The sequence below is a fragment of the Osmerus mordax genome, chromosome 13 (assembly GCF_038355195.1).
Source record: "Osmerus mordax isolate fOsmMor3 chromosome 13, fOsmMor3.pri, whole genome shotgun sequence".
Lineage (NCBI taxonomy): Eukaryota > Metazoa > Chordata > Actinopteri > Osmeriformes > Osmeridae > Osmerus > Osmerus mordax.
Genome location: NC_090062.1, coordinates 15,004,431 through 15,029,502, shown reverse-complemented (window position 1 = coordinate 15,029,502; position 25,072 = coordinate 15,004,431). Strand labels below are relative to the sequence as shown.

Here is a 25,072-nt window from a genome sequence, read left to right as displayed (position 1 = left end):
TACTGTCCACGTCATGTGCGCTATGCAACGCTGTCATGCATTGAACCCATGTCGTTGCTATGTAAAGGGAAGATATTGTCACGTGCCACAGGATTTCTTTCTCTGCACATACATCCGAGTGGTAAAGCCGTGTGTCTGTGTGTTCCCTGACCAGGTAGCATGCTGGGTCCTCAACGACTGACCCCATCAGAGCAGAGATGAGGCGTCAGGCTACCTCAGTTTACCATGTGTAGCATCCACCACAACCACTCCCTCATTGCCATGAGCGGGAACGACATGATGGCGCACTCTCTGACTCTGGAACAGAAGACGGCGTTCGCCTTTGTGGGGATGCTGATGGTCTTCCTGGGGCTTCTCATTGTCAGGTGTTTCAGAATCCTGTTGGACCCGTACAGCAGCATGCCCTCCTCCAACTGGGCGGACGGGATAGAGGGCCTGGAGAAGGGGACGTTCGAGTATGCCCTCACCTAACACGAAAGAACCACGAAACACGCAACACGCACATACACCCATGACGGCGCGAAGCTGCTGCACCAGGCACGTGTACAGGATTACAACCTCACTGTACTGAACTGAACAGAGGATGGAGCCTTGACTGTGCAGTGTGTGTGTGTGTGTGAGTGTGTGTGTGAGTGAGTGTGAGTGTGTTCACCATTTGCTCTGATGCAGCTGTGCCGTGAACACGTTCACACTGAAGCTGAGGGATTGAACCTTTGAATGCAAAGGAAGAGCCTGGACAGAGCTGGAGGTCTCAGGGAAATTGTTGTGGTTAGGAGGTAAAAGTGGCAAAGAATGTCTGGGTGTAAAACAAGGTATTATAATATCAATGTGAGTGAATCAAGTGCAATCTATTTGTTATTGAAATGGAATGCAACATCTGAGTGTAAATATCTGGCCTTTCAAAGGTCTCCTGTTTTAGTATTTAACAGTAGGGCAAAGGCCTGAAAAATTACCTGTGGTGTCATTGTTTCAAATCAATGCAAAAACTGCTCAAAACATTGTACTGTCGCTGTCAATGACTAAGGATATGTGTTGTCACAATTACATGTTTTAGTTGAATAATCATGTAGAACAAGAACTGTTTACTCCTTCTGGGCCAATGAGAGTGGTCCTTACAGCTGCATCGTGCGTTGTCTGCTGTTTGATCGGAGCTGGCAGACCGGATCAAATGGAAAGGCATGGAAACAAAAACTGTCAAATCTTAACAGGTAGTTTATTTCTGAGGACCGGGAGAATCTGTCACTATCTGTCTGCAGAGGAAAAGGTCACTAGGAGAATGTTTTGGGGATGTCTATCAATGCTGCCAGCATTGATAAGTTCTACCCTCCCTCTTGCTCTCCTCCTCATTTTTCCTCGCCTCTCCTCGCTCCCAAGCAGGAGCAAATATGGAGGTGGCCTTCAAAGAGAGCCTTCCCGGGAACAGACTGGCTCCTTCAAGGTGGTTCTCCAAATGCTGTGAATCTGCCTTATTGTGACCTTCTATGGGTTTACGTGCCTTCATCTAGAGATATTAGAGCACCTTTCACGTATGTGTGTGTTTCACGGCAACAAATTACTCGTTCCCTTGTTGCTCTCTGCACCGGACACAGAGGTGTCACTGGTGTGGATTAGATTAATCTATAAAATGATAAATCAGTGTTTACCTTATGCTCCCAATGTAAGTGCATCTTGTACAGTATTTCAGAGCAGTCAGGATGATGTTCACAATTAAAACATTGGTATAAATAAATGGAACTGGTACTCATTGTATTACCAAAATGATGATTGGGTGGGAGAAGTCTATGGATGACAGAGAAGAATGCAAACAGGGTTAATAATAAATACCTCAGGCTGTAACTGCTCTGTGTTCTTCTTGAAAAAATACGAGATCATTATTCTAACCAAGAAAAAACCTCTTCCTGTGCTGATGTTGTTGTCTCTGGCACCGCTGTCTGATACTCCTATCCAACCAACACACCCGCAGGCAAAGGAACAGGCTGAGGGAGAGAGAAGAGGTGACACTTGTGCAGTGAGAGTGTCAGAGACATGAAGGGGAAGCAAGACTAGACTCTGCCTGCCTGCCTGCCTGCCTGCCTCCCTGCCTGCCTGTCTGTCGGCCTGCCTGCCTGCCTGCCTGCCTGCCTGCCTGCCTGCCTGCCTGTCTGTCTGTCTGTCTGTCTGCCTGTTTGTATATATGCAGGTATGTATGAACACTACATTAACCAAAAATCTGTTGACACCTGCTCAGTATAATGACAGTTGGACATCTACATTTCAATATGGAGTTTGTCCCCAATTTGCTGCTGTAACTGCCTTCCAATAAATGTTAGAACAATGACTTGGTATTGGTTTTGATTCAGCCATAAGATCATTTGTGAGGTCAGACACTGATGTTGGGTGATTAGACCTGGTTTGCAGATGGTGATATAATTCATTGCACATGTGTTTGATGGTGTGAGGTTAGGGCTGTTCAAGCTTCCAACTCAAGAAAACAAACACAGCTTGGATTGTGCAATGATGTACCATCAAGCCCAAACAGCAAAGGACCTTCAGCAACACTTGGGATTGCTGAATCAATTTGATGATATTCCAGAGAAGAGGCTCTTGTTCAGAAGTTGCTTCCATAGGCGATTTGGAACTCTTTAGTGTTGCAACAAGACAATTTCAACACAATAACTGTTTTAGCACTCATTGTTTTGGACATGTCTATGCTCGGCTCAAACATGTTTACAAAATGTAGCCATTGTTGCGCAATTGACCTTATCTCTCCAAATGCATCTGTACATTTTACCAGGAGTAGGTTACGTTCTCAACAGACTACTCAAAACACAATAAACCCATACACTCGATGGTTGGCTTTATGATGGCCTTGAACGCAGCCTGTGTCTGCCAGGGCCTCATGTGAGCACAACTCTCTCTCTTGTGCAACCACAGAAACGCACTATGGACCTGAGAATGGCCTATTTAGTACAGATTATTATTTTTGGCCTGCAGCCTTGGGACCGCTCCCTGTCATGGCTGTTCCTTGTCTGTGCTGTCCGACAGAATAAGGGGATATGAAAAATGATCTTGGTTAAGAAAGGATTTTAATGTGTTTTATTGTCAGACGCAGTAAGAAACTTTGTACCTAAATCACACCCTTTTCACATTTAAAAGCAATATCATTTTTTAATGTATTTAGTCATTTAGCAGATGCTCTTATCCAGAGCGACTTACAGTAAGTACAGGGACATTCCCCCCGAGGCAAGTAGGGTGAAGTGCCTTACCCAAGGACACAACGTCATTTAGCACAGCCAGAATCGAACCGGTAACCTTCAGATTACGAGTCTGACTCCCTAACCGCTCAGCCATCTGACTCCCAATATCATGAAATGCCTCGCCACCTCAGTGGCCCAGACCAGTCACACAATTTTCTTCTTCTTCTTCATTCCTTGCTGCTTGACAACATCAATTCAAATCAAACTTTATTTGTATAGCCTTTTTTTTTTTTACAAGAAATGTCACAGCGGGCTTCACATACGCTCATAGCAATGTACTTATGCCAACCTAAAACCCTCAAAGAAAAGAACACTGCAAAAAAAAACTCCCCGGAAAACACAGAGAAAAAATGGAAGAAACCTTAAGAGGAGCAATTCAGTGAGGGATCCCTTCCTCCAGAGATCCCTGATGAATATTAAGGTAAAGGATTTAGAAAGAAGCCATGTCTCCTCCTCTTGTCCAGGAGGGGAACTTGTACATTGTTCAACTTCCTTGTCCCACAGAAGCAGAATATCAGCACATCCAAACATCACTTAGGCTCATGTTGATAGACACATTTGCTCTGTAATAACAGATTTCACATTGAGAAAGTAAGTTATGAACTTCTCATCCTAGAGATCAAAAACCTAGCTGAATTCAATCTCTTTTAACCTTGTCTAGTCTGTATTTTCTTTGCACCCCCCTTGTTCTGTGGATATTTTGAACCCAAAATATATATTATATGAAGAAACAACCTGTCATTCATCACACAGTTTGTGAATATCTGAATTCCCTCCTTATAGTGCAGAAAGACAGCATTTAATCAGAGGTCACCACTCATTTTTGTTACACAACTGAAACGTGTACTTATGTCACTGTCATCTGCAGCACCTTTATAGCCTCTGTGTCAGAAGTCAGTTGCACACGTTAATTTCTCATTGTGTGTGTATGTGCGTCTTTGTGGTTTTTGGGATGTTTAAATGATTTGTTGAAAACTGCTGGGTCAAAAGTGACCTTAAGACAATCTTTGTACCCTGGTGGTGTCATAGAAATACGAACAAAGATGATGTTTCATTTTTTTCTAATGTTGGACTGTCTAGTAACAGTCATCACATTTCAAGTTGAAGGTTCAATGTATTTTTTCAAGTTTTAAATTGAGAAGTTGAAAATTAAATGTATGTTGTTTGCTGTTAAACAAGGTGGCTGGTCACTTTAGACAGGAAAGTCAGATGGCTGAGCGGTTAGAGAGTCGGGCTATTAATCAGAAGGTTGTTGGTTAGATTCCCGGCTGTGCAAAATTACATTGTGTCCTTGGGCAAGGCACTTCACCCTACTTGCCTTGGGGAGAATGTTCCTGTACTTACAGTAAGTCGCTCTGGTTAAGAGCGTCTGCTAAATGACTAAATGTAAATGTAAATGTCGACGGGTTGATAACCCCTGATATCAGATTTGTTATCAATGGCTGCTGATAAGATGTTTAGTAACAGTTATTTTGCATTGTTTTTGTGTGTCTTATATGAGCAAGGTCAGATGGAGAGCCAGTAAGCTACAATTCACAACCAAAGAAATCACTGTAGTGTATCCCTAATAAGGAACTGTACTTGTGAAAGACGTTTTTAATAGGCTGCCTGGAAGTCATGTGACTGTGGAGAAAGGCCTCCAGCAGGTTGCAGTCCTGTGGTCTGTGGCCCTGCAGTCTTATATTAACTCTCCTTTACACCTTTAATGGTTTGATTCTCACTACTTAGTAGTGGCTCTGTCACCTTTTCTGTGCAAACATCCTTCGATATGGCAGTTATTAAACCAGCTTGATATAACAGCTCATTACAGTACAGACTTTTCCCCAGTCAAAAGTCCTCCCTTTACAATCAAAACAGGCAATCTTGCTTGATATCCCTGTTGTCCTGCCATAACAGGGGTAATTCCACATGTGCTTTCTGACTTTCTTGAAGCCTTAGTCATTGCATAGATTTAGGAACTTTAACCTTGAAAGTTTTCCTGGTCACCTTGTGAGGTTTCCGCTACTTTTAACTTCCTGAAGAAGTCAGCCAGTCACCTGGTGATTCATCCCTGAGGATCTGTCCCTTCCTCTGAGGGAACACTAACCACAGCCCCATAAAACGGCACAACAGAACAACATGTGCTATGGCCTCGCACTTCAGACAACAATATTAATAATCAATTCTCCACAACCCCAGCAAAGTAAGCCTTTATCTCTCCTCGGGCGTTTATGACCTGGTTAATCGTTAAGCAAAGGCTTTGTGTCCCCTGGGATGGAGCAAGGACATATCTGACACCCCTCGTACAGGTTTCTGAAGGTAGATCCAGAAGCTCAGCCAATGGCTGTCTGCCAGTGTAGGGGGCACAGGGAGAGAGTATAAAGTAGGAGCGTTAGTGCGAAACTTAACCTATATGACTGCTTTGACCCAGCAAGAGGATTTACCTCTGAGAATCAAGAGCGTGTTGATAGACCCTACAAGTCCGCAGACAAGAACTATAAACTACAGCACCAGACTATCCTGCTCTGGGTCTAATAAAACATTGTTAGATGATTGAAAACCTTTAGCACTTTTTTTTATCTATTTAATTGAAAAAGCGACTGAAAGCACCCCCTCCGTTCTTTCTGATGGAGAAGTACCAAGGGAATGGTGGGGAGCATGTCAACCCAGCCTTCGACAGGACTGGGGAGGGCCCCCCCAACTACGAGGAGAGCTCCTTCTCTGAGCTTGGCTACACCAACGGGGAGCGTCGTGACATCCGACCCTCAGTGGTCAGCGCCTTTGGTCACGACACTCTGGACCGTGTGCCCAACATTGACTTCTACCGTAACGCAGGAAGCATGAGTGGTCACCGTGCTATTCGACCATCCCTGCAAGAGCTCCATGAAGTGTTTCAGAAGGTGAGACTGTGACAGTGTGTGTCAGATGTCCACCTGGACAAAGGGTATTGTTCTGAGCTGTCCTTATTTGCCCGTATCTGTTTATCATGAACTGCATGTCCCAGTATGTAAAACACGCATTGGTCACTGTGTTGACTGTCTGGTCCACTTCAGTCTCTCTCTTGACAGAAACACTCTTGGTCTTTCTCTTTCTTGCTATCCCTCTCTCTCTTTCTCTCTTTCTCTCTTTCTCTCTCTCTCTTTCTCTCTCTCTCTCCCTCTCTTTCCTTTCTTTATTCTAGTTCAGCTTGGCCTTGAGCTTCAGAATGAACAGCCAGTGTTTAGAGCCGCTGAAAGACAAGAAAGAAAAACAGTTTTTACAGTTGTTGAATAATGTATCACACATGTAACCCTCCTGACACTGACCCCAACCCTGTAACAATGATTTGCTCAACATACTGCACACATCTTACACTAGCTAGTCAAAACAGACAAAAATAGACTGCAATTAAAACTTATCTTTGACAGTTATCTCTGACCGACTCGTCGGAAGCATGCACCTTCGTATGCCTCACAGTATTTGTTACACCGACAAAAATAAAAGCTGAGGTCAGTCTTTGCATTTTAGAAGTTGAGTAAATCAACTTGGAATCTCACACCACATAGTTTTTTAATTCCTAAATAAAAAGATTATCAGCAGAATGTATTCCTTGCACCATAAATCTGTGGTCGTGGATGTGAATTATTCATTTAAGGATATTTTGGCAGGGCAAGAGAACAATTAGGAGATTAGATTTGTTTGGCCTTTCAGAGGTATATGTTGCTGGTTTAGGCCTTTATTAAAACAAGCAGTGTGCTTACGTATTATGTTTACCTTTTCAGTACAATGTATATTTTGTACATTGTTATTGATTGATCTGTGCTCTCTTTGTTGGTCTTCTCCATTGATAACACTCATCATAACAAAAGCTGAGAAACTGCTGTTCCTCTGACTTTTCATGTCTCGCTGTTCCACCATTCTCTCTCTCTCTCTATCTCTCTCTCTCTCTCTCTCTCTCTCTCTCTCTCTCTCTCTCTCTCTCTCTCTCTCTCTCACACACACTCATTTTCTTCAAGGACAAGAGCTCAGTATAGTAATACGTTTCTTGCTCCTCTTTAAATTCTCTGGGGTGGGCTAGCAGGAGCAAAGACACACACACACACCCGTACATATGCACACTCACATACGCACACACACACACACACATAAAAGAAAAAAAGAACAAGGACATTCAATGTGAAGACAGAACACTCCTGTCTTCTGAATGTTGCTCTTTCTTCTGCAGTTGGCTCTGAATTCCACTAACAACAATGCTTCTCCCCTTGAAACCTTGCAGAGAACGACAAGAAAAAAGCACATCTCATTCACTCGAGTGATCACACTTTTGTCTCTCTGACTGTTGTCTCAACATGTAGAATGGAGCGATCTCAGTGCCAGACACAGTGGAGGACACGGAGGGAAGCGATGGGAGCCCTTCGGAGGACCTGGAGTCCGACCTCCCCAAAGAGAGCAATGGAGGGTCTGGAAAGTTTGGCTGGATAATAGGGGTCCTGGTGAGTAATGCTAAGTCAGGGAGCCTTCTCCCCCAGTTGGGTGACTGTGGCCTGGCCATAGTGGGGATCACCACACATGCCTCAGCCCACAGGTCCTGTCGGAAATCCAGAGTCAGACACATTCAGGTGGCTGAGCGGTGAGGGAGTCGGACTAGTAATCCGAAGGTTGCCAGTTCGATTCCCGGTCATGCCAACTGACGTTGTGTCCTTGGGCAAGGCACTTCACCCTACTTGCCTCAGGGGAATGTCCCTGTACTTACTGTAAGTCGCTCTGGATAAGAGCGTCTGCTAAATGACTAAATGTAATACAGGAATGCAGATGAAAATATGCCTATGTGGCTAAATGTGCCACATTTACACGACAGACCGAAGTGCGCATGTTAATGAATGTGCATTGTCCCATATTAAATAAAAATAAACATAAACGCATATCTGTGGTTTGTTAAGGTCCAGCTCTTGAACGCAATGGGCGTTTGTCCACTGAGCTATGTGTGTCTGAAATGTAATTGTCACAATCCTAATCTATAATCCATTTCCGCTGCTCAGGTGAGATGCATGCTGAACATCTGGGGAGTGATGCTCTTCATTCGGCTGTCCTGGGTGTTTGGACAAGCTGGCTGGGGTGAGTTAGCAAGGGGACACAGCCCCCCCCCCCCCCCCACACCCCCCATCACTTGTACCTTGAGACTGCAGAGACACACAGTTTTTTCAGTACAAGTCGGTTTGTTTCCATGTTACGTAATGGCCTTCACTGTAGACGGAGGCCCGGTGTGCTGTGAGGACACGCGTCAGGGCTGGTGTTAGCGCTGCTTTCAACAGGAAGGAGACATCTCCTGCAACGAACAGGGACACGAGAGGGTGAAGGGGTTTTAGACCACTTCCCAAGAGAAGAGTAAACAAGTCGAATAATGTGTGTCCTTAAAGAAATCCAAGGTCAAGCTATTAGGATATCAAAGCAGAGGCCCACATTAAGAATGTTAGTGTGTGTGTCCTGTGCTTGCAAATGGATGGAGGGTGCTGGTTCTGTTAATGGGCCGTGTCTAATGGCTGTGAAGGCCTGAAACAGCCACAGGCTGCAGGTGGGGACCAGGTAAAACCCAGGTTAGTTATTGCCTCTGGCCTTCCAGCATAATTAGTCCTTAGAGTGGGCAATTTGAGATGCATCAAAGCTTCACTCTCTTTCTGAAGGTGTAAAAGGTGACTCGACTGGTGGAGTTTTATGAGTTAGTTTAGTTTCATTGGCCAAAGACCAGATTGTATCAGACCAGACCAATATACCAGACCATAACCTCTAACAGACATTTTCTACTTATTATTCCGGAAGAATGTGACATTGTACATTCACAATAAGTAATACCCGATAGGTTCCCAACGAAGAGCTTGAGGCTAAGGTTTGAGCTCAAGTTTGCTCAACAGAATAGCATTGAATAGTAACAACTTAGTTACATTTTACCCAGACTAAAGGTACTTGCAAGATGAATTGCAAGTTGGTCGAAATGGGTGTAAATGTGTTGTGTGTGTGTGTGTGTGTCACAGGTCTGGGCATTGTGGTGATTTTGCTGAGCTGTGTGGTGACGTCCATCACCTGTCTTTCCATGTCGGCAATCTGCACCAACGGAGTGGTCAGAGGAGGTGAGGTCATTTGGAAAACATACCACGGAACATTCTCCATCAATACACGACCGTGCCACCGAGCATAGATCCAAAGACAGCCACGGACAAACTTCCAAGATTTGAACTAAAGGTTCTATCTTGAGATGTATTATCTCTTGTGCAGGGAAATCAATTAGTTGCTCATTAAATGAGATTAACACAAGGACACAAGGGCCGGCTCCACATCCATATGTCAAATGTCCCATTTTTTATTTTTACTGCTGCATGACACAACCTACACAGATACACAATCGAACGAAAAGTGATGTAGTGATTAATCTTCTACTTTGTGTGTGTGTGTGCTTTCCAGGAGGGGCGTATTACCTGATATCTCGCAGTCTGGGTCCAGAGTTTGGCGGCTCCATCGGCTTAATCTTTGCCTTTGCTAATGCGGTGGCTGTGGCCATGTACGTGGTGGGCTTTGCTGAGACTGTGGTGGACCTCCTCAAGGTACGCAGACTTTCAGTGCCTCAGCATCAGTGTGTTGGGTGATTCAGTTACACACTTTGGACATGCCTCAGAGCCCCCTGTTGACAGATGATCTATCTATCTATCTCTCTTTCTTTTTTTCTTTCTTTCTTTCTAGGACAATGCAGCCATCATGGTGGATGAAGTGAATGATATCAGGATTATTGGCTGCATCACAGTGCTGTTGCTGTTGGGGATCTCATTAGCTGGAATGGAGTGGGAGGCCAAGGTGAGGCAAAGACTTCCACTACAAAACCACCAGCGTTTCCAGGAACGCCATCCACGCACTGACAATGACACGAAATTTTAACAAAAAACAAATGTTTCTCCTTTTCTGTAGGCTCAAATATTTCTGCTCATCATCTTGCTGGTGGCCATCGTGAATGTGTTCGTGGGAACAGGCATCCCAGCAACTGAAGCTAAGAAATCTCAAGGTTTCTTCAACTACCAGGGTGAGGGAGAGCGGCCCTGCTTGCGATGTGTGAGAGTCTGTAGTACGTCTCCTAATGTCAGAACTGACCCTTCATCTGCATCTCCCTCCCCTCCAACAGCCAACATATTCCTGGAAAACTTTCCACCGAAATTCCAAGACGGGGAGTCGTTCTTCTCTGTGTTTTCTATTTTCTTCCCTGCTGCCACGGGTATTCTGGCTGGAGCCAACATCTCCGGAGATCTGAGGGTGAGATTACGGACTTCGGGGTGGAGAATAGGGAGGATAGATTATGCTGTTGCTTTACTGCTTTACAGTAACGTCCTACAGCACTCTTCATAAAATTGGACACTGTGCAAAGACATACAAAGACAACTTATCGTCCATGTTTTGCTACAAACCATGACGTCATCATCATATCTGTTCTCCAGGACCCACAAGCTGCCATTCCCAAAGGCACCCTGCTAGCCATCATCATCACCGGGGTCACCTACCTGGGGGTGGGCCTCTGTGTCGGTGAGCATTATTTCGTTTCCAGTGTGGTCACACCGCTCTGTAAAAATGTGTGAGTTCTGTTGTCATTATTGGCAAAGGTAACTTATTGGTAACTTATTAATCAGCTCTAAAGGAGTTACTGAAGCAACTGTCTACTTTATATTTGATAATACCATAAACCCATCTCACAGTAGCTTACAATAAAGGGATGATTATTACTATTTCTCTTTCCTGAAAGGCTGCAAAAACACTACACTAGAGCACACTTCCTGATACACACACAGACACACTAAGATCCTTCCCACTCAACAGTGGCTAGTGGCCAATACAGTTAAGTCACACACACACACCCAATCACACAAACACACTGACACACACAATCACACAGACACCCACCAAATAGTCCCACACACACCCCTCTATCCACATTCAAAGTAGTGCATAGGTCTTACTGTGAGTGAGAAATGCAAGACAAATGTCACTTCAGACACATGGCCACTGCTATTAGGATGTTGAGACAAACATTTCAGATCAATCTTATAATATATGTCTGCTCTGTGCTCTCATTGGTTAGTTGGAACCACTGTGCGTGAAGCCACAGGGAACATAAGCGACACTGTTGCCTTGGGGACGTTTTGTAACAGCTCAGTGTCAGTATCAGCCTGTGAATTGGGATTCAACTTCTCCTCCTGCTTTGAAGACGACTGTAAATTTGGCCTGATGAACAACTTCCAGGTACGATGTGGACTCTGCCGTTCATCCATTTTGTCAAACATTGAAAACGCACAAAATCCATGCGTTCAGATTGTCAACAGAACACTTCAGCGTTGCATGATGTGAGATACAGGTCTGTTGTGACATGATGCTGATGGTTTCTAACTCATCCTGACCCCTGACCCCAGGTGATGACCATGGTCTCAGGGTTCGGCCCCCTCATCATCGCTGGGACCTTCTCCGCCACTCTCTCCTCCGCCCTTGCCTCGCTCGTCAGCGCTCCCAAAGTCTTCCAGGTCAGTCGTAGACACACAGTCGTGTAGAAGGCGGACGAAGAATGACATTAAAGTGCACACACATCCTCAAAATGCTGATATTTTATTTGTGTGAACATTCACGTCTGGGCTACATTCACGTATACTCCAGTTGTGACGCTAGCTTCGCTCCCCCAGGCCCTGTGTAAAGACAACATCTACACCGCCCTGCACTTCTTCGCCAAAGGACACGGCAAGAACAACGAGCCGCTGAGAGGCTACGTCCTCACCTTCATCCTCGCCGTGGCCTTCATCCTGATTGGTCAGTCCCTTTCTGCCTGTCCGTCTGCCCGTCTGTCTTTCTGTCCATACCGTTGACCCCCCTCGCCCCCCCCCCCCCCCCCGCCCGCCCGCCCGCCCCCGCCCTGACTGTCTTGTGCGTCTGCAGCTGATCTGAACGTCATCGCCCCGATCATCTCAAACTTCTTCCTGGCGTCCTACGCTCTCATCAACTTCTCCTGCTTCCACGCGTCCTACGCCAAGTCTCCAGGTGAGTCTCCAACACTTCAACTCACACACAGACAAGCACATGCACACACTCAAAAACAGACACACACACACACACACAGAACATGGTGGTGTTCAGCATAGCTAATTGCTGATGTGTGATGTTTTCCCCTTTCGTAGGATGGAGACCTGCTTACCGGTTCTACAACATGTGGCTGTCTCTGTTTGGAGCTCTGCTCTGCTGCGCTGTCATGTTTGTCATTAACTGGTGGGCTGCCCTACTCACGTACGCCATCGAGATCTTTCTCTACGTCTACGTCACTGTCAAGAAACCAAGTGAGTGGTTTGTATGTGTACTCCTGTGTGTATTCCGGTGCGCAATCCTGTGTGTGTGGCTCACAGCTCATCTGTGCGTGTGACTCACAGCTCACCTGTGTGTGTGACTCACAGCTCACCTGTGTGTGTGACTCACAGCTCACCTGTGTGTGTGACTCACAGCTCACCTGTGTGTTCCCCTCAGAGGTAAACTGGGGTTCGTCCACCCAAGCGGTGACGTTTGTCAGTGCGGTGAGCAACACTCTATCTCTCAGTGGAATTGAGGACCACGTCAAAAACTTCAGGTGAGAGACACCACTAACCTTTATAGAGATCAAGGTCACGCACACTGTTGTCATGTGCCATTATGACCATTAAAAGGATGGTATCATCTTTTCTGAAAAAGTTTGAGGGGTGAAATTAGGTTCCACTCACATGCAGCCATTTTTGTCTCTTTCTCCCAGGCCTCAGTTCCTTGTGTTGACTGGATCACCAAAGACTAGACCTGCTCTGTTGGACCTGGCACACAGCTTAACCAAGAACTATGGCCTCTGTATCACATGCGAAGTACTCACGGTGAGAGAGAAAAAAGAGAGAGAAGGGAAAGGGGAACAGAGATAGAGGGGCATAGAGAGGGGTAGAGAGAGAGAGAGAGACAGACAGACAGACAACAGGGAAGAGAGAGGAACAATGGATGACTACAAATATTCACAAGTGGGCAGCGTTTGTTGTACCTGATAGAGATGTCATGTTCTGAAAGTGTTTCTAAGATCACCTGGCTGTATTTACAGTGGAGCTGTTGATGATTTGACTGGCCTTACAGTGGATGGAAGAGGTTGGAGTGCAGTTCTGAGGAGTGTACAGTCCTTCACATCCCACAGTAGACAGGACCTGCTGTATGAGGTGGTCACACCAAACACTGTTCACCGTGTGTCTCGCTGTACTCCCTGCAGGGTCCCAGATCAGACGTCCTGCTCGATATGAACTCTAAGATGGAGACGAACCAGCAGTGGCTCAACAAGAAAAAACGGAAGGCTTTCTACGCTGCTGTGGCCTGTGACACATTCAGGGAGGGAACACAGATACTGCTGCAGGTCAGTTGGGCCATCCTATTGGTTCAAATTGGAAAAACAACCGACCAATCCAATGGGATGTTTTATGAACACACTGTTTATCACCATTGGTCTATGAAACACACAGGCAGTCTGATTTGGAAATGGATTGCATATTGTCTTAGTGCTCTCTGCACCCTCAAACAGACTACAAACAGAGGTTAATACCAAACCGCATTCGATTTTCACTACACAGAATTTCTTGCTCTTTATTGTTTTTTTTATATCCTCAGCACATTATGAGTTTTGGCCCAGACCAGTATGAGAACTCTGGTCTGAACCGGTTGGCTTGTGTCGGATTTTACAAGAGATGATGAGGGCGGGAGGGAAGTGTTATGACCAAGGCTATCTCCGATTGAAGATAAGCCCGGAAGGCATTGCCAAAATGGCTCCACTTCAAATACAAGGGCAGATTAACAGCTATAATCGATTCATACTGCCTTGAATGAGGCGTGGCAGGGTGGAGAGATCTACTGAGGGGCACACGCTGTGGAACACCTCAGCTTGATCTGCTGTGCTGTCTCTGGAACTTGATACACCTCATGAATGTTAACTGTTTCCCTGCAGGGAGCCGGTCTTGGACGCTTGAAGCCAAACACCTTGATGATCGGCTTTAAGAAAGACTGGAGAACGATTGACTCCAGCGCCGTCAAAAGCTATGTGGGAGTGCTGCAGTGAGTGACCAGCCGTACACATACATGTGCACGCACACGCCCAGTGGCATGTGGGTAATATGCATCCCCTTCACCCTGGAGCTGACCTCCCTGTTCTCGTTCTGTTTCAGCGATGCCTTTGACTTTGAGTATGGAACAGTGGTGTTTCGAATGAGCCAGGGTCTGGACATCGCCCACATCATCGAGGCTCGAGGTGGGCACAGGGCACTCGTCACACAAGTCACACAAACACAGTGCTCACAAAAGTGCGGAGGTGAACATGTTCAGGCTTTGTTCCAGTAGGAATCTGCTGATATCAACATACTGTTGTCCTGCCGGACAATAACCTCAGGTTTATTACTGCATGTGGTTACTGTGAAATATTAGCTATCAGCAGAGGAAACTTGCTGACACTAATAAGCCTATTAATGTCATTAAAAGGCTTGAGGGTTGAGATTGGATGAGGGGCAGTTCCATGGGGGTATGTGAAGCCCTCTGTAACATTGCTTGTAAAAATGTCTTGATTAGGGATAAACAGGGTCCAAAATAGAACTGCAATGACTAAGTTATATATTCTCATCTCCAAATGTTTTCTTTGTAGTTTCTGATAACAGCCAAAGTACACATTAACTATTGATAACATTGGCATTCCAGAGGTCTTTGGTCTCCAGATTGCATGCAGTTGTGGCACAGATAAAGGTCCTCTGATTAGCTTGTGGTGGAATGACTACCGTATAAATTTGACCTGACAGTGGATTCAAGGACTGTTAAATGATTACACCCACTTGAACAATACTGGGCTAAAAATAAACATTAAGAATAATGCATTTAAGAGCCCATTCAAAGCCAAAAATAAATATGCAAGGTTTACTAGAAATAAATGGTGAACGTGTTATAAGACAAAGACAAACACTTTTTAAAATTTAACAAGAGCACATGCTGCACCTGCATGAAGGTATAGTGTTCGTATCTAAACTCCCTCATGTTGTCCCGCAGAAGAGATGGAGAGAGCTGTTCAGGAGCAGCAGGCTCTGGAGAATGAGGAGATGGACGGGGGGAAAAGCAAGGGACTCTTCAGGAAGTCCAGGAAGTCTTCTAAACAAGTGCTCACCACCAGAGGTATCAGCCACTGTTGCTTCCTGGGCCCGTTCTCCACGGCTGTGGAATGTTTGACATTTGGCTCAAGATCTGTTTTGTTTTTTTACTGTAGGAATTTTTGTAGAAAGTATAAATGTGGAGAGATGCATGGAGAGATGCATTGTGACATCTGTTTTTCTTACTCTCGCTCAGTTCTTTTTTGGCTGTCCTTCTCTCCAAACCCACACACACATTCACATGCACACATTTACACACACACACAAACAGTTCTCTAAAATGAATTTTTCAAAAAAACGCAAAGAGCTTTTTCATCTATTAGCTTTCAAAGCAAAAAAGCTTTTTTAAAGAAATGAGGCCCCCATTACAACCATTCTTCTGGAGTCCTGTACCTTCCTCTGTTCTCCAACTAGAAAGTACCCATCCTTAAAAAAAAAACAATCTAATCAGCTGGTCTCCTCATGAAGTAATGCAATAACCCATCAGCCACCAGTAAAATCATTTCCAGGAGCACCTCCTCTTCACTCCAGTCAGTCTATCTCCCTTTACAATTTCCTTTCTCTCCCTGTCTCTATTCCCATTCTTACTTCATCTCAATCCACCCCTCCCTCCTTTACCCATCCACCACCAGCAGCCGTTTCAGATATGTTCTTTATCCTTATCTCTCTCCCAGTGTCTGTGACCAGTGCCCCGTGCCCCGAGGCGGTCAAGGTGAATGATAGGCTTGTGGAGGCCAGTACTCAGTTCCAGAAGAAACAGACCAAAGGCACCATTGACGTGTGGTGGATGTTTGATGATGGAGGTAAGCCTTAGTCGCCTTAAGCCTAACCCATTCCACTCAGTCTCCATTAAAAAAAAACGTTTTACAACCCACCCAACAGTTTGTCACTAAAACAAAAATATGCAAAAGCACGTTATTACATTCCCAGAATTCTCTATCCAATTAGTCTTGCTTTGTTTGTGAAATGTTCCTAACCAGTTGTCTCCTTGTATCAGGTCTGACCCTGTTACTGCCCTATATCCTGACCACCAGGAAGAAGTGGAAAGACTGTAAGATGAGGATCTTCATTGCAGGACAACCTGGACGCTCTGAGCTGGACAAAGAGGAGTATGTTAGAAAGCAGATATTAGGCCAATACTACATGCATCATAATATGAAAGGTCTATTTGGTAATGGAATACATAGCCTACATATGTTATGTAACATCAATGTTCTTATTCAAACAAATGAAGTGTTTTAGATCATAAAGAAAGACGTTTGTAAATGTAAAACATATCCAAAAATATAGATTTTAACAAATTGTATTAATACCAAAGATTTAATTATAATTCATAATCAGTGTTTAATACAGTACATTCTTTTCTCCTTGTAGGATGAAGTCTTTGTTGCAGAAGTTCAGGATCAGGTGTACTGACATTAATGTTATTTCTGACATTAACGTCAAACCCAGTGCTGAAAGGTCATTCTTCACACTATTCATAATTTTTTATTTCTTCTTCTATCAGAAACTTGAATCCTAGTTGAATCCCTTTGACAGAATCCAGAGACAGAACATTATAGTGTGTTACTGACAGCTCAGTTAGGTTATGTAAAACGTCAACATTATATATAAATAGACACTAAGATAAGAGCATACAGTAACCTCTAGCTTTACTGAAGAAGCGCAATACAAAGACAATGTAATCTACTTGGTGCTTTACAATGCTACAGTAGCATTGTAAAACACCAAGTAGTCAGTCCATCTGTCTGTCTTTCTCTTCCTGCAGCTGGAAGGCATTTGAGGACATGATTGAACCTTTCCGTCTGCATGAAAGCTCCAAGAGCATGGCTCAGGCAGAAGCTCTGATGAAAGACAACCCCTGGAAGATCACTGACGCAGAGCTTGACAGCTTCGAAGAGAAGGTCAGATCACCTATCAAAAAAACAATGACCTTCTCATTTGATATATTTTTAACGATCTTGACATTCAGACAGACATGTCTATATTTGGTTGTGATTATCAGGTAGTTTTAAGGCTCTTTAAACCCACCATGAATTCTGTCTCGCTATAGACTAACCTCCAGGTGCGACTGAATGAGCTACTGCAGGAGAACTCAAAAGCAGCCAGCCTCATCATTGTGTGAGTACATGTGTGCCGGATGACAAACTGTCATGCTAGGTTTACTATAGCTACAGTGAGTTGAACCCAGTGGTTGGTCTTCTTTGTCCCTGCAGGAGTATGCCCATCGCTCGTAAAGAGTCGGTCTCTGATCACCTCTACATGGCCTGGCTGGACATACTGAGCAAGAACCTTCCTCCCACCCTGCTCATGAGAGGAAACCACAAGAGTGTGCTCACCTTCTACTCCTGAGCACCCCATTGGTTGAACAACAAGGCAGTCACTATGTGACCATCCAAGAACATTTTCTTTGTATAGAGTCAGATCTGTCTTTTATGTATGGCCACAATACAGGAATTGTGATGAATACAGTCACACGGACATGGAATTTTCTAGAATGGGTCACAGTTACTTTGAAAGTGATTACACTGCCCTCTGTTGGAATTGTACATTTGAATGTGTTAATAGTCTTAATTTAGAGGATTAAATCATTTTGTATGCGCTATATATTTTGATGTACTATGAACCTGTATGAAAATTGACAGGATGTGACAATGTTCAGATCTATGTGCTGCACATGCAACCAGTGGTAGGCCTATAGGTGACTTAAAATGTATATTTGATATATTCTCATAAATAATTTCATAGCACTTCGGTTTGGGATAATAAGACAATTTAAGACACCCATGTGAGTGGCTTATGTTAAATACAGAAATGCTGATTTATTCCAAACTGTTTTGTAGCCTATTTGTTGAAACGATTCTTGTATGCACTATTATATAATGACTATATTGACAATTAATAAACGTTTATTGCTAATATTTTCAATCGTTATAATGATTTCAGAAAATTAGGACAGGGATTTTTTGATCTCTGGAATAGCGTGACAGGTGTGGACACAGGAGTGAGGTTATTTTTAGACTAGTAGTCAGGCTAGGAAGACATGGACGGATGGGGACCAAGGTGACATGGAAGGTAGGCCTTAAACGCTAATTTGGTCAAATATACAAATCCGGAGAAATATAAAGAACACGTCCGATCGAATGATACATTGGGAAAACATCTAGAATATTTCTTAAATGAGCGGCTGAAGGAGAGGAAGTAGTCACGCCCCCAAAGAGAGTGAAATAGTGTGGCGTAGTTTACGGCAGTAGCGAATATGATGCATTTATGGAAACAAGCACTTGACTTGCGGTGTTGTTTTTCTGTTGCCTATGCCAACCGTTATCTGTTTTCAGAGACAACATCTAATTTGTATCTTCAAAAACATGTCCAGAGACGTTATCACGATGGTGAGAACCTTAGTGTTTGTACATAGGGGCTAGGCGAGGAGTATGAATAAGGACGGTCATTAGATAATGTCCTTCTAACGCGTTTGCACTAGCCTAGCTAGTATAACAGCTGCTAAGTGATACCAAAGTATAATAGTTTTGTTTTAACAACTCTGGATGTTTTGCCTAGCTTTTTAAAGATGTGTCCTTGTATGTCAAGGTTTTGCTTTATTTATAAATATTCGTATTGAGTTGGTAGCCAGCTCCAAAATTGTTGCTAGGACTAGCCAATAGCTAGCTGCTACATTTAGTAAATAGTACAATTCTCGCGAGAACCTGGACAGGATCACGGGAACTTTTTAAAACATACACCAAAAACCATTATTATTTAGTCAGTAGTCGTGAAATATGTATGTTCGTATTGTGAAAATGTATATAAGTAATAGCATTTAAAAAGTGTACATGTAGAGTAGGTCGTGTTTATTAAAATGTTCGTTTACTACTTTGTGTGGGCGGAGCAAACGTTGTTTAGGGGCATTGAGGCGGGAAATTAATTCAAACTCATTTCCGAAGACAACTGCACTGGCTTGTCTCGTTTGTGTTGCCTCTTGTCATAGGTTTTTTTTTAAAGTTACCGCCATTATTTTGGTTAGGTAAACATATTTTACTTACAAAACATGCCTTGCTCAGAAGTTACAGATGCGACCGCCGTCTCACCTCTAAAGAGGACAAAAACTGAACTTGGAAACGAGTTCAACACTGTGCTGAAATTCGCCAAACTGTCCGAGCACGCCACTACTCCTACCAGAGGGTCGTCAAAAGCAGCGGGCTATGACCTGTACAGGTTGGTACTTGTTGTTTCGCATGCATACTTTAAGTTTAAAACTGGAAACGTATGTGTGACTCGGTTGGTCTCTGATTTGGTTTTGACTTGTCATTAAAACGATAGATATACCATGTATCTAACAGTCTCATTAAGTAGAACAGAAGCTCGTCTGCATGAATGCTAGCAAATATTCTATTCTTTACCCTAACAGTGCATATGACTACTCAATCGGGCCTATGGACAAGGGCATAGTGAAGACTGATATACAGATAGCAGTTCCCCATGGCTGCTACGGGAGAGTGGGTGAGTGATTTGCGATATCGACCCTGTTAATTCAGCTATTAAGTATAACATAATTAAATTGTGATTGTTCAGAAGTGAAGTTTCATTAATATTTGTTCTACTTTTTCCACAGCTCCAAGGTCTGGCCTGGCAGCTAAGCACTTCATAGACGTTGGAGGTAAACACATGTAATTCAGTTGTGAGCCAGGCTCGTTATGGTATGAAAAAAAAAAAAAATGATGTTGACGTTACAGGCTGTCTTAATTTGACTTTTTCCCAAAGCTGGAGTTGTTGACGAGGACTACAGAGGAAATGTCGGAGTAGTGCTCTTCAACTTCAGCAAGGAAACCTTCAATGGTGAGTGGACACACAATACCAGTTTCATCTCCTAACTGGTTTCAGTAAGCATCAGAATCAGAATGGGTTTTATTCGCCATGAAAGTTTGCACAGACAAGGAATTTGCTTTGGCAGGAAGGTGCAAACATTTAACATATAGGAATCCAAAATTTAAATATGACGACTAACTACACTAAGGGTACATAACTAGCAAACTAAGGGGACATAACTAGCAATGGAATTAGATAAAAATAAACTATACAATTAAATATTAAATAAAATATAAGTTGCCAGCAATGCGTTCACCTAACAGCAGCAGCAGCTGCTGTCTGCCTCGTTCACCAGATTCGTCACAAATTCACAAACATATTACTGGCGATTTTCAAGTCAGATCTCATATTTGCTGCGGCGAATATGAAAGTATAAGTGAGCACTACATTACAGCCATTCACAACAAAATAAATGGAGACAAAAATAATAATTTGCTAGCTTGCATGCTTACGGAAACCAGTTAGTCTGGAAACCAGTTGGGCGATAAAACCGTCCTATTTTCATTTCTACGTGCAAATGTCAGAAGTGCCTAGGCTGCCTCGTATTACAGCGTTCTGTTCCTCTTTGTCTCACAGTGAAAAAGGGTGACCGTGTAGCACAGCTGGTCTGTGAAAGAATCTGCTACCCGGATATAGTGGAGCTCCAGGTAAGCATCTTGAGCAGCTTGGTACAAACCCTTCTCTCCCAGAAGCTCTCCATGCTTGAATTACAGCTCAGAAGAGCCAATCAAAGAACCAAATATGATTGGAGCTAAGTGATGCAGATAGTTGACAGGCGGTTTATTGTATTGGTCATCTTTGAGGGGTGTGGGCATGTAAAACCACAGTTAACCTAATGTGGTATTACATTTAGTCATTTAGCAGACACTCTTATCCAGAGCGACTTACAGTAAGTAGAGGGACATTCCCCTGAGGCAAGTAGGGTGAAGTGCCTTGCCCAAGGACATAATGTAATTTTTCATGTCTGGGATTCAAACCTGCAAACTTCTGATTAATAGTCAGATTCCCTAACCGCTCAGCCATCTGACCTCTAGGATTAAAGCTTTGTGATGAACAGGTGTCCTAATGCTACAGTTGACTTCCTGTGTTCCAGACTCTGGATGAGACCGAGCGTGGATCAGGAGGATTCGGCTCCACAGGAAGGAACTGATATCTTATTGTAAACATTAATTTTATTGTTGGTTATGATGCCTATGAAATTGTTGTAATAATAAAGTGATTTTTCATACTTAAGTATTTTACAATTTTGATATAAACTTTGTGTGCTATTCCACACTCCTGCCACTAAGGGGTGCTGTTGAACTATTATTGGAACATTAGACACTATATTGGATTAGGTGTGTTTACAATTAGAAATATACACGAAGGACATGACTATTGGGTGACTAACTCACTAGGGTAGAATGTGTCATTGCAGGATTGCTTCTGATGCTTCCAAAGATCTGTAGTCAATTTAAATTACAAATGAACCTGAACAACAAAAGCATTTTTGTAAACTTGGATCAAATGTAACCATTTTCAAAGCAGGAAACTGCAAAGGAAGGGCAGGGGGTTCTTATGATTGATGTGGCTGATGATGGACCCTTGTGGAGCTCCACAACATGGATGCAACATCAGCTGCAAGACAGTACTACACCAAAGACATGTTACACCAAAAAAAAGTTTTATTTTATTGTGAATTTACAACTAAACCCTCACTGATGTGAACAGAGAACAGACAGGTGTCTAAGGCTGGTCTGATTGTCATCCATCGCTATGGCGACACGGCACTGATTGTACTTGCAAGAGAGTTTGTGGTCGTAAAGACCTCAGTGCATAATCATGAAGGCACAGGTTTGGCATCATCACAATGATGTGTTTGCATGTGTGTGTGTATGTATACACAGTTTACAAAAGTAGTTGGTCATTATAAGCACCATTACAAACCCCTCCATATCAGGGTCTTTCTCTAGTTTACAAATGCTTCATAGATTAAAAGTGGCATTGATTATTACAGTATAAACACACTTAATTTACATGTACTGTATAGGAGAGAGCAGATAGGCTATGGAGCTAGCTTTGGTTTGGTTGCAAAGACACTTGAAAGGGCAGACGGAATGACATTTTTAGCTACTGTGTTTTGTCAAGGAGTACAGTGCATTCAGAAGTCTATGTGTTAGTTTTTTTTACTAGCACCTGTATATTAATAATTTCTAGTCAGTAGGAAAGATGGAAAAGCATAGTTAAGATGAGCAAAAGTAATCTTTCAAGCTTGGACTCGGGCTGCATCTCAATGATCTAAAGTGGCTTCCTTCTCATTCTCTGCTCTCTTCTTCATTTCAACTGAGAACACGGGATAAATCAAGGCTGTATGAGGGAAACCTTAGTACATCAATTCAGATGGGAGAAGGCCAGGAAAGGAAACCCCTTTAGAGTATTGACAGCCCACCTTGTATTCCACCTCTGCTGAGTGGTCCACGCCTCCCTCAAAACGGTGCACGATTCAACATATCATTATACAAAACCTTCACAACAATCCCTTATCCAGACAAGCCACGTTCATGCCCCTCCAGAGCTTTTCTTTGTCTTCGTCTGAGGATCAAGAATTCATCTGTTACCTGCACTCCTGTCAGATGTAGCTGGAACTTGAACACACAACACGTTGTATCTATGATATGTGGAATCATCTTTGGGAATCAAACAATGCGGCCCCCCCTCCCTCCATTGTCTCTTTGGTGGTACGCCTCTCTCTACCCCCCCCCCCCCCCCTCTCTCTCAGAGCAGTAGCCCCTAACCACTGACACAGAGTTAGACAACACCCTCCCCCCTCTTCTTGGTGATGGAGGTCTGGACAGAGGGGGGACCGGGTAAACTGAGCCTGGGTCGCTGGTTAGGGGGGCTGTTCAGCCGTCTCAGTCTTGTTCTGGTTAATGGAGGATGAGCTGCACCCTCATCCTCAGTGTGTTTCCCAGCTGTCCCGTGAGGTAGTCTTTATCGTGCGTGTCCTCCAGCTCGTCCAGCTCCTTCTTCCTGTACAGAGGCACGCTGCTGATCTGGAGCTCGTAGGCCCCGGCGACCAAGGCCTTCTTCTTGGACAGGTGGAGGTAGCTCACGCCCTCCCTCTGGTTGATCTTGAAGTGGCCTTCCTCGTTGCCGTAATCGATGGTGTAGCGCACGTGGTTGGTCAGGGTGGAGAGGGCAGGGGTGAACTCGAGGATGTGGTCCCGGGTGGTCAGGTCGCTGATGTTGAGGTGGAACATGAGGACGTCTTCGATGCTCACGCTGGCCAGGCTAACGGTCTCCTGCTCTCCCTGCGGGGAGACACACGAGCAGGAGCGGTCAGGCACAGGGCGCTACGGTACCAGGCGTGAGGAAACTCACAAACACGCACATCAACACACCCTCACGAACACACAGACACCCTGACAGACACGGCGTCCTCACCTGTGCTTCTGGTTCCTCCAGGGTAGAGTTGCTGCTACGGCGTTTGCGTCCCTTCTTGGGGTATCCATTTATCTTACACTCATAGCAGGCCTCGGGGGAAAGAGAGTTCTCATCGGTCTCTCCTCCCTGCTCCGTACCGGGGCCGCCATTACTGAAGCCTACACCTGAGACACAGTGCCTGAAAAACACACACACACAGCAGTCAAACACAACGTCTCGACTGTTGTCAGGTCGATGAATGTATCAGTAGTTCCAACGCATACCCCTGTCCTGCGCGGTAGTATCCAGTTGGACAGCCACACAGGTAGCCCCCGTCCGTGTTGGAGCAGCCGTAGCTACAGGGGTTCTGCGTCGAGGAGCACTCGTTGACATCCGAGCATCCGCCATTTTGCTGCTCGTAGTTGAACCCGGTGGGACAGAGACAGCGGAAACTCCCCAGGGTGTTGTGGCACGACGCTCCTCCACATATCTGGCTGTTCTGACACTCATTCTCGTCTAGGTCACAGGAAGTCAACACACAAACAAACAGGAAGTAAACAAACTGCTAGTTAGCTAGCTAGCTAGCCAGAGGCTACAAACAATACTGAGAAAGCAGAAGAGAATGTGGAAACCATCTATGTTGGTGGTCTTCTGACCATCAGCTTCATTCTTATTGGGTCATCCTGTTTTACATGGTCGGTAGGTTAAGCTGCAGAAGTCTGTGTGTCATCGAGTCTGATGCGCTGGAGAGTTTTCGAGATTAGCATATAGGCTACTGAGGGCACATGTCCTCTCAATGTAATCTCTGCAGAGAAAGGTTGAGTTTCCAGGAAAAGGAAGTAGTCAACGAGAGAGAGGTAGAGAGAGATAGAAAGAGAGAGAGAGAGAGAATGGAGAGAATGATTTTGTCACTCACCCACACACTGGTTCCACTGGTAGTGTTGAAGGTAGCCTTGAGGACAGCTGCACCTGTAACCTCCTACGAGGTTCTGACAACCATGCTGGCACCGATGGTTCCCATCACACTCATCCATGTCTGCCACACACACACACACACACACACACACACACACACACACACACACACATACACACACACACACAGTCAAGCCCATACAGTAACATCCATGGAGAGTATATAGACATCATAGGAGACAAGAGATAGGTGTCTGACCTTCGCAGCTCTGGCCGTTGGGGTCCATTGAAAATCCACGCGTGCATTCGCAGTTGAAGCTCCCAGGACTGTTCTGGCATACTCCATTAGACCCACACAGGCTGGGGTCAGAACTACACTCATTATTATCTACAGAGAAGGAGAATGCATGAAAGAGAGGGAAAGAAATGTGAGGAGAGTGTTTTGACCCAGATAACCTGGAGCTTGAAGAGAAGGTGTAAGTAAGTAATGGGAAACATGTATTTCTC

The 25,072-nt window shown here is 44.4% G+C and overlaps 4 protein-coding genes across 7 annotated transcripts in view; 3 read left to right on the top strand and 1 right to left on the bottom strand.

The window, feature by feature from the left end:
* The first annotated feature begins 225 nt into the window (after positions 1-225).
* On the top strand, positions 226-471 carry ctxn2 (cortexin 2). Its single transcript, XM_067249344.1, has one exon. It carries the CDS (start codon positions 226-228, stop codon positions 469-471), a length of 246 nt encoding a protein of 81 aa, XP_067105445.1.
* A 5,161-nt stretch (positions 472-5,632) lies between these two features.
* Positions 5,633-18,308, top strand: slc12a1 (solute carrier family 12 member 1). 2 transcript variants are annotated; one of them, XM_067248484.1, is made up of 26 exons: positions 5,633-6,115; positions 7,550-7,687; positions 8,234-8,309; positions 9,224-9,319; positions 9,651-9,790; positions 9,927-10,037; positions 10,149-10,260; positions 10,360-10,487; positions 10,670-10,754; positions 11,308-11,468; positions 11,636-11,743; positions 11,900-12,023; positions 12,150-12,251; positions 12,389-12,544; positions 12,729-12,828; positions 12,988-13,099; positions 13,477-13,617; positions 14,203-14,309; positions 14,420-14,502; positions 15,288-15,407; positions 16,057-16,185; positions 16,380-16,491; positions 16,757-16,843; positions 17,151-17,286; positions 17,436-17,503; positions 17,599-18,308. In XM_067248484.1, the coding sequence occupies exons 1-26, from the start codon at positions 5,843-5,845 to the stop codon at positions 17,732-17,734; spliced, it is 3,141 nt and encodes a 1,046-aa protein (XP_067104585.1). In that variant the 5' UTR covers positions 5,633-5,842; the 3' UTR covers positions 17,735-18,308. The 2 variants fall into 2 exon arrangements, with proteins under 2 accessions (XP_067104585.1, XP_067104584.1); XM_067248483.1 differs by having other exon boundaries at positions 15,285-15,407.
* Positions 18,309-18,415: 107 nt separating this feature from the next.
* dut (deoxyuridine triphosphatase) lies at positions 18,416-21,481 on the top strand. Of its 3 annotated transcripts, none has more exons than XM_067249135.1 (7): positions 18,416-18,457; positions 19,444-19,597; positions 19,791-19,882; positions 19,995-20,039; positions 20,144-20,218; positions 20,825-20,895; positions 21,342-21,481. In XM_067249135.1, exons 1-7 carry the CDS (start codon positions 18,451-18,453, stop codon positions 21,396-21,398), a joined length of 501 nt encoding a protein of 166 aa, XP_067105236.1. In that variant the 5' UTR covers positions 18,416-18,450; the 3' UTR covers positions 21,399-21,481. The 3 variants fall into 3 exon arrangements, with proteins under 3 accessions (XP_067105236.1, XP_067105234.1, XP_067105235.1); XM_067249133.1 differs by lacking the exon at positions 18,416-18,457 and adding an exon at positions 18,618-18,774; XM_067249134.1 differs by lacking the exon at positions 18,416-18,457 and having other exon boundaries at positions 19,282-19,597.
* Positions 21,482-21,894: 413 nt separating this feature from the next.
* The window catches only part of fbn1 (fibrillin 1), a 55,798-nt gene continuing 52,620 nt past the window's right edge, over positions 21,895-25,072 (bottom strand). The window contains 5 exon segments of the mRNA XM_067249466.1: positions 21,895-23,538; positions 23,672-23,849; positions 23,935-24,166; positions 24,567-24,686; positions 24,825-24,953. Of these exon segments, the coding sequence (XP_067105567.1) occupies positions 23,155-23,538; positions 23,672-23,849; positions 23,935-24,166; positions 24,567-24,686; positions 24,825-24,953 (1,043 nt within the window). The 3' untranslated portion in view covers positions 21,895-23,154.

Coding starts and splice junctions, on each gene's coding strand:
- ctxn2 (XM_067249344.1), top strand. CDS start 226: ATGTGTAGCATCCACCACAACCACTCCCTCATTGCCATGAGCGGGAAC.
- slc12a1 (XM_067248483.1), top strand. CDS start 5,843: ATGGAGAAGTACCAAGGGAATGGTGGGGAGCATGTCAACCCAGCCTTC. Junction 9,791..9,926: donor CTGTGGTGGACCTCCTCAAG/GTACGCAGACTT, acceptor CTTTCTTTCTAG/GACAATGCAGCCATCATGGT. Junction 12,252..12,388: donor GTCCTACGCCAAGTCTCCAG/GTGAGTCTCCAA, acceptor CCCCTTTCGTAG/GATGGAGACCTGCTTACCGG.
- dut (XM_067249133.1), top strand. CDS start 18,642: ATGATGCATTTATGGAAACAAGCACTTGACTTGCGGTGTTGTTTTTCT. Junction 18,775..19,443: donor CCAGAGACGTTATCACGATG/GTGAGAACCTTA, acceptor TGCCTTGCTCAG/AAGTTACAGATGCGACCGCC. Junction 20,896..21,341: donor CGGATATAGTGGAGCTCCAG/GTAAGCATCTTG, acceptor CCTGTGTTCCAG/ACTCTGGATGAGACCGAGCG.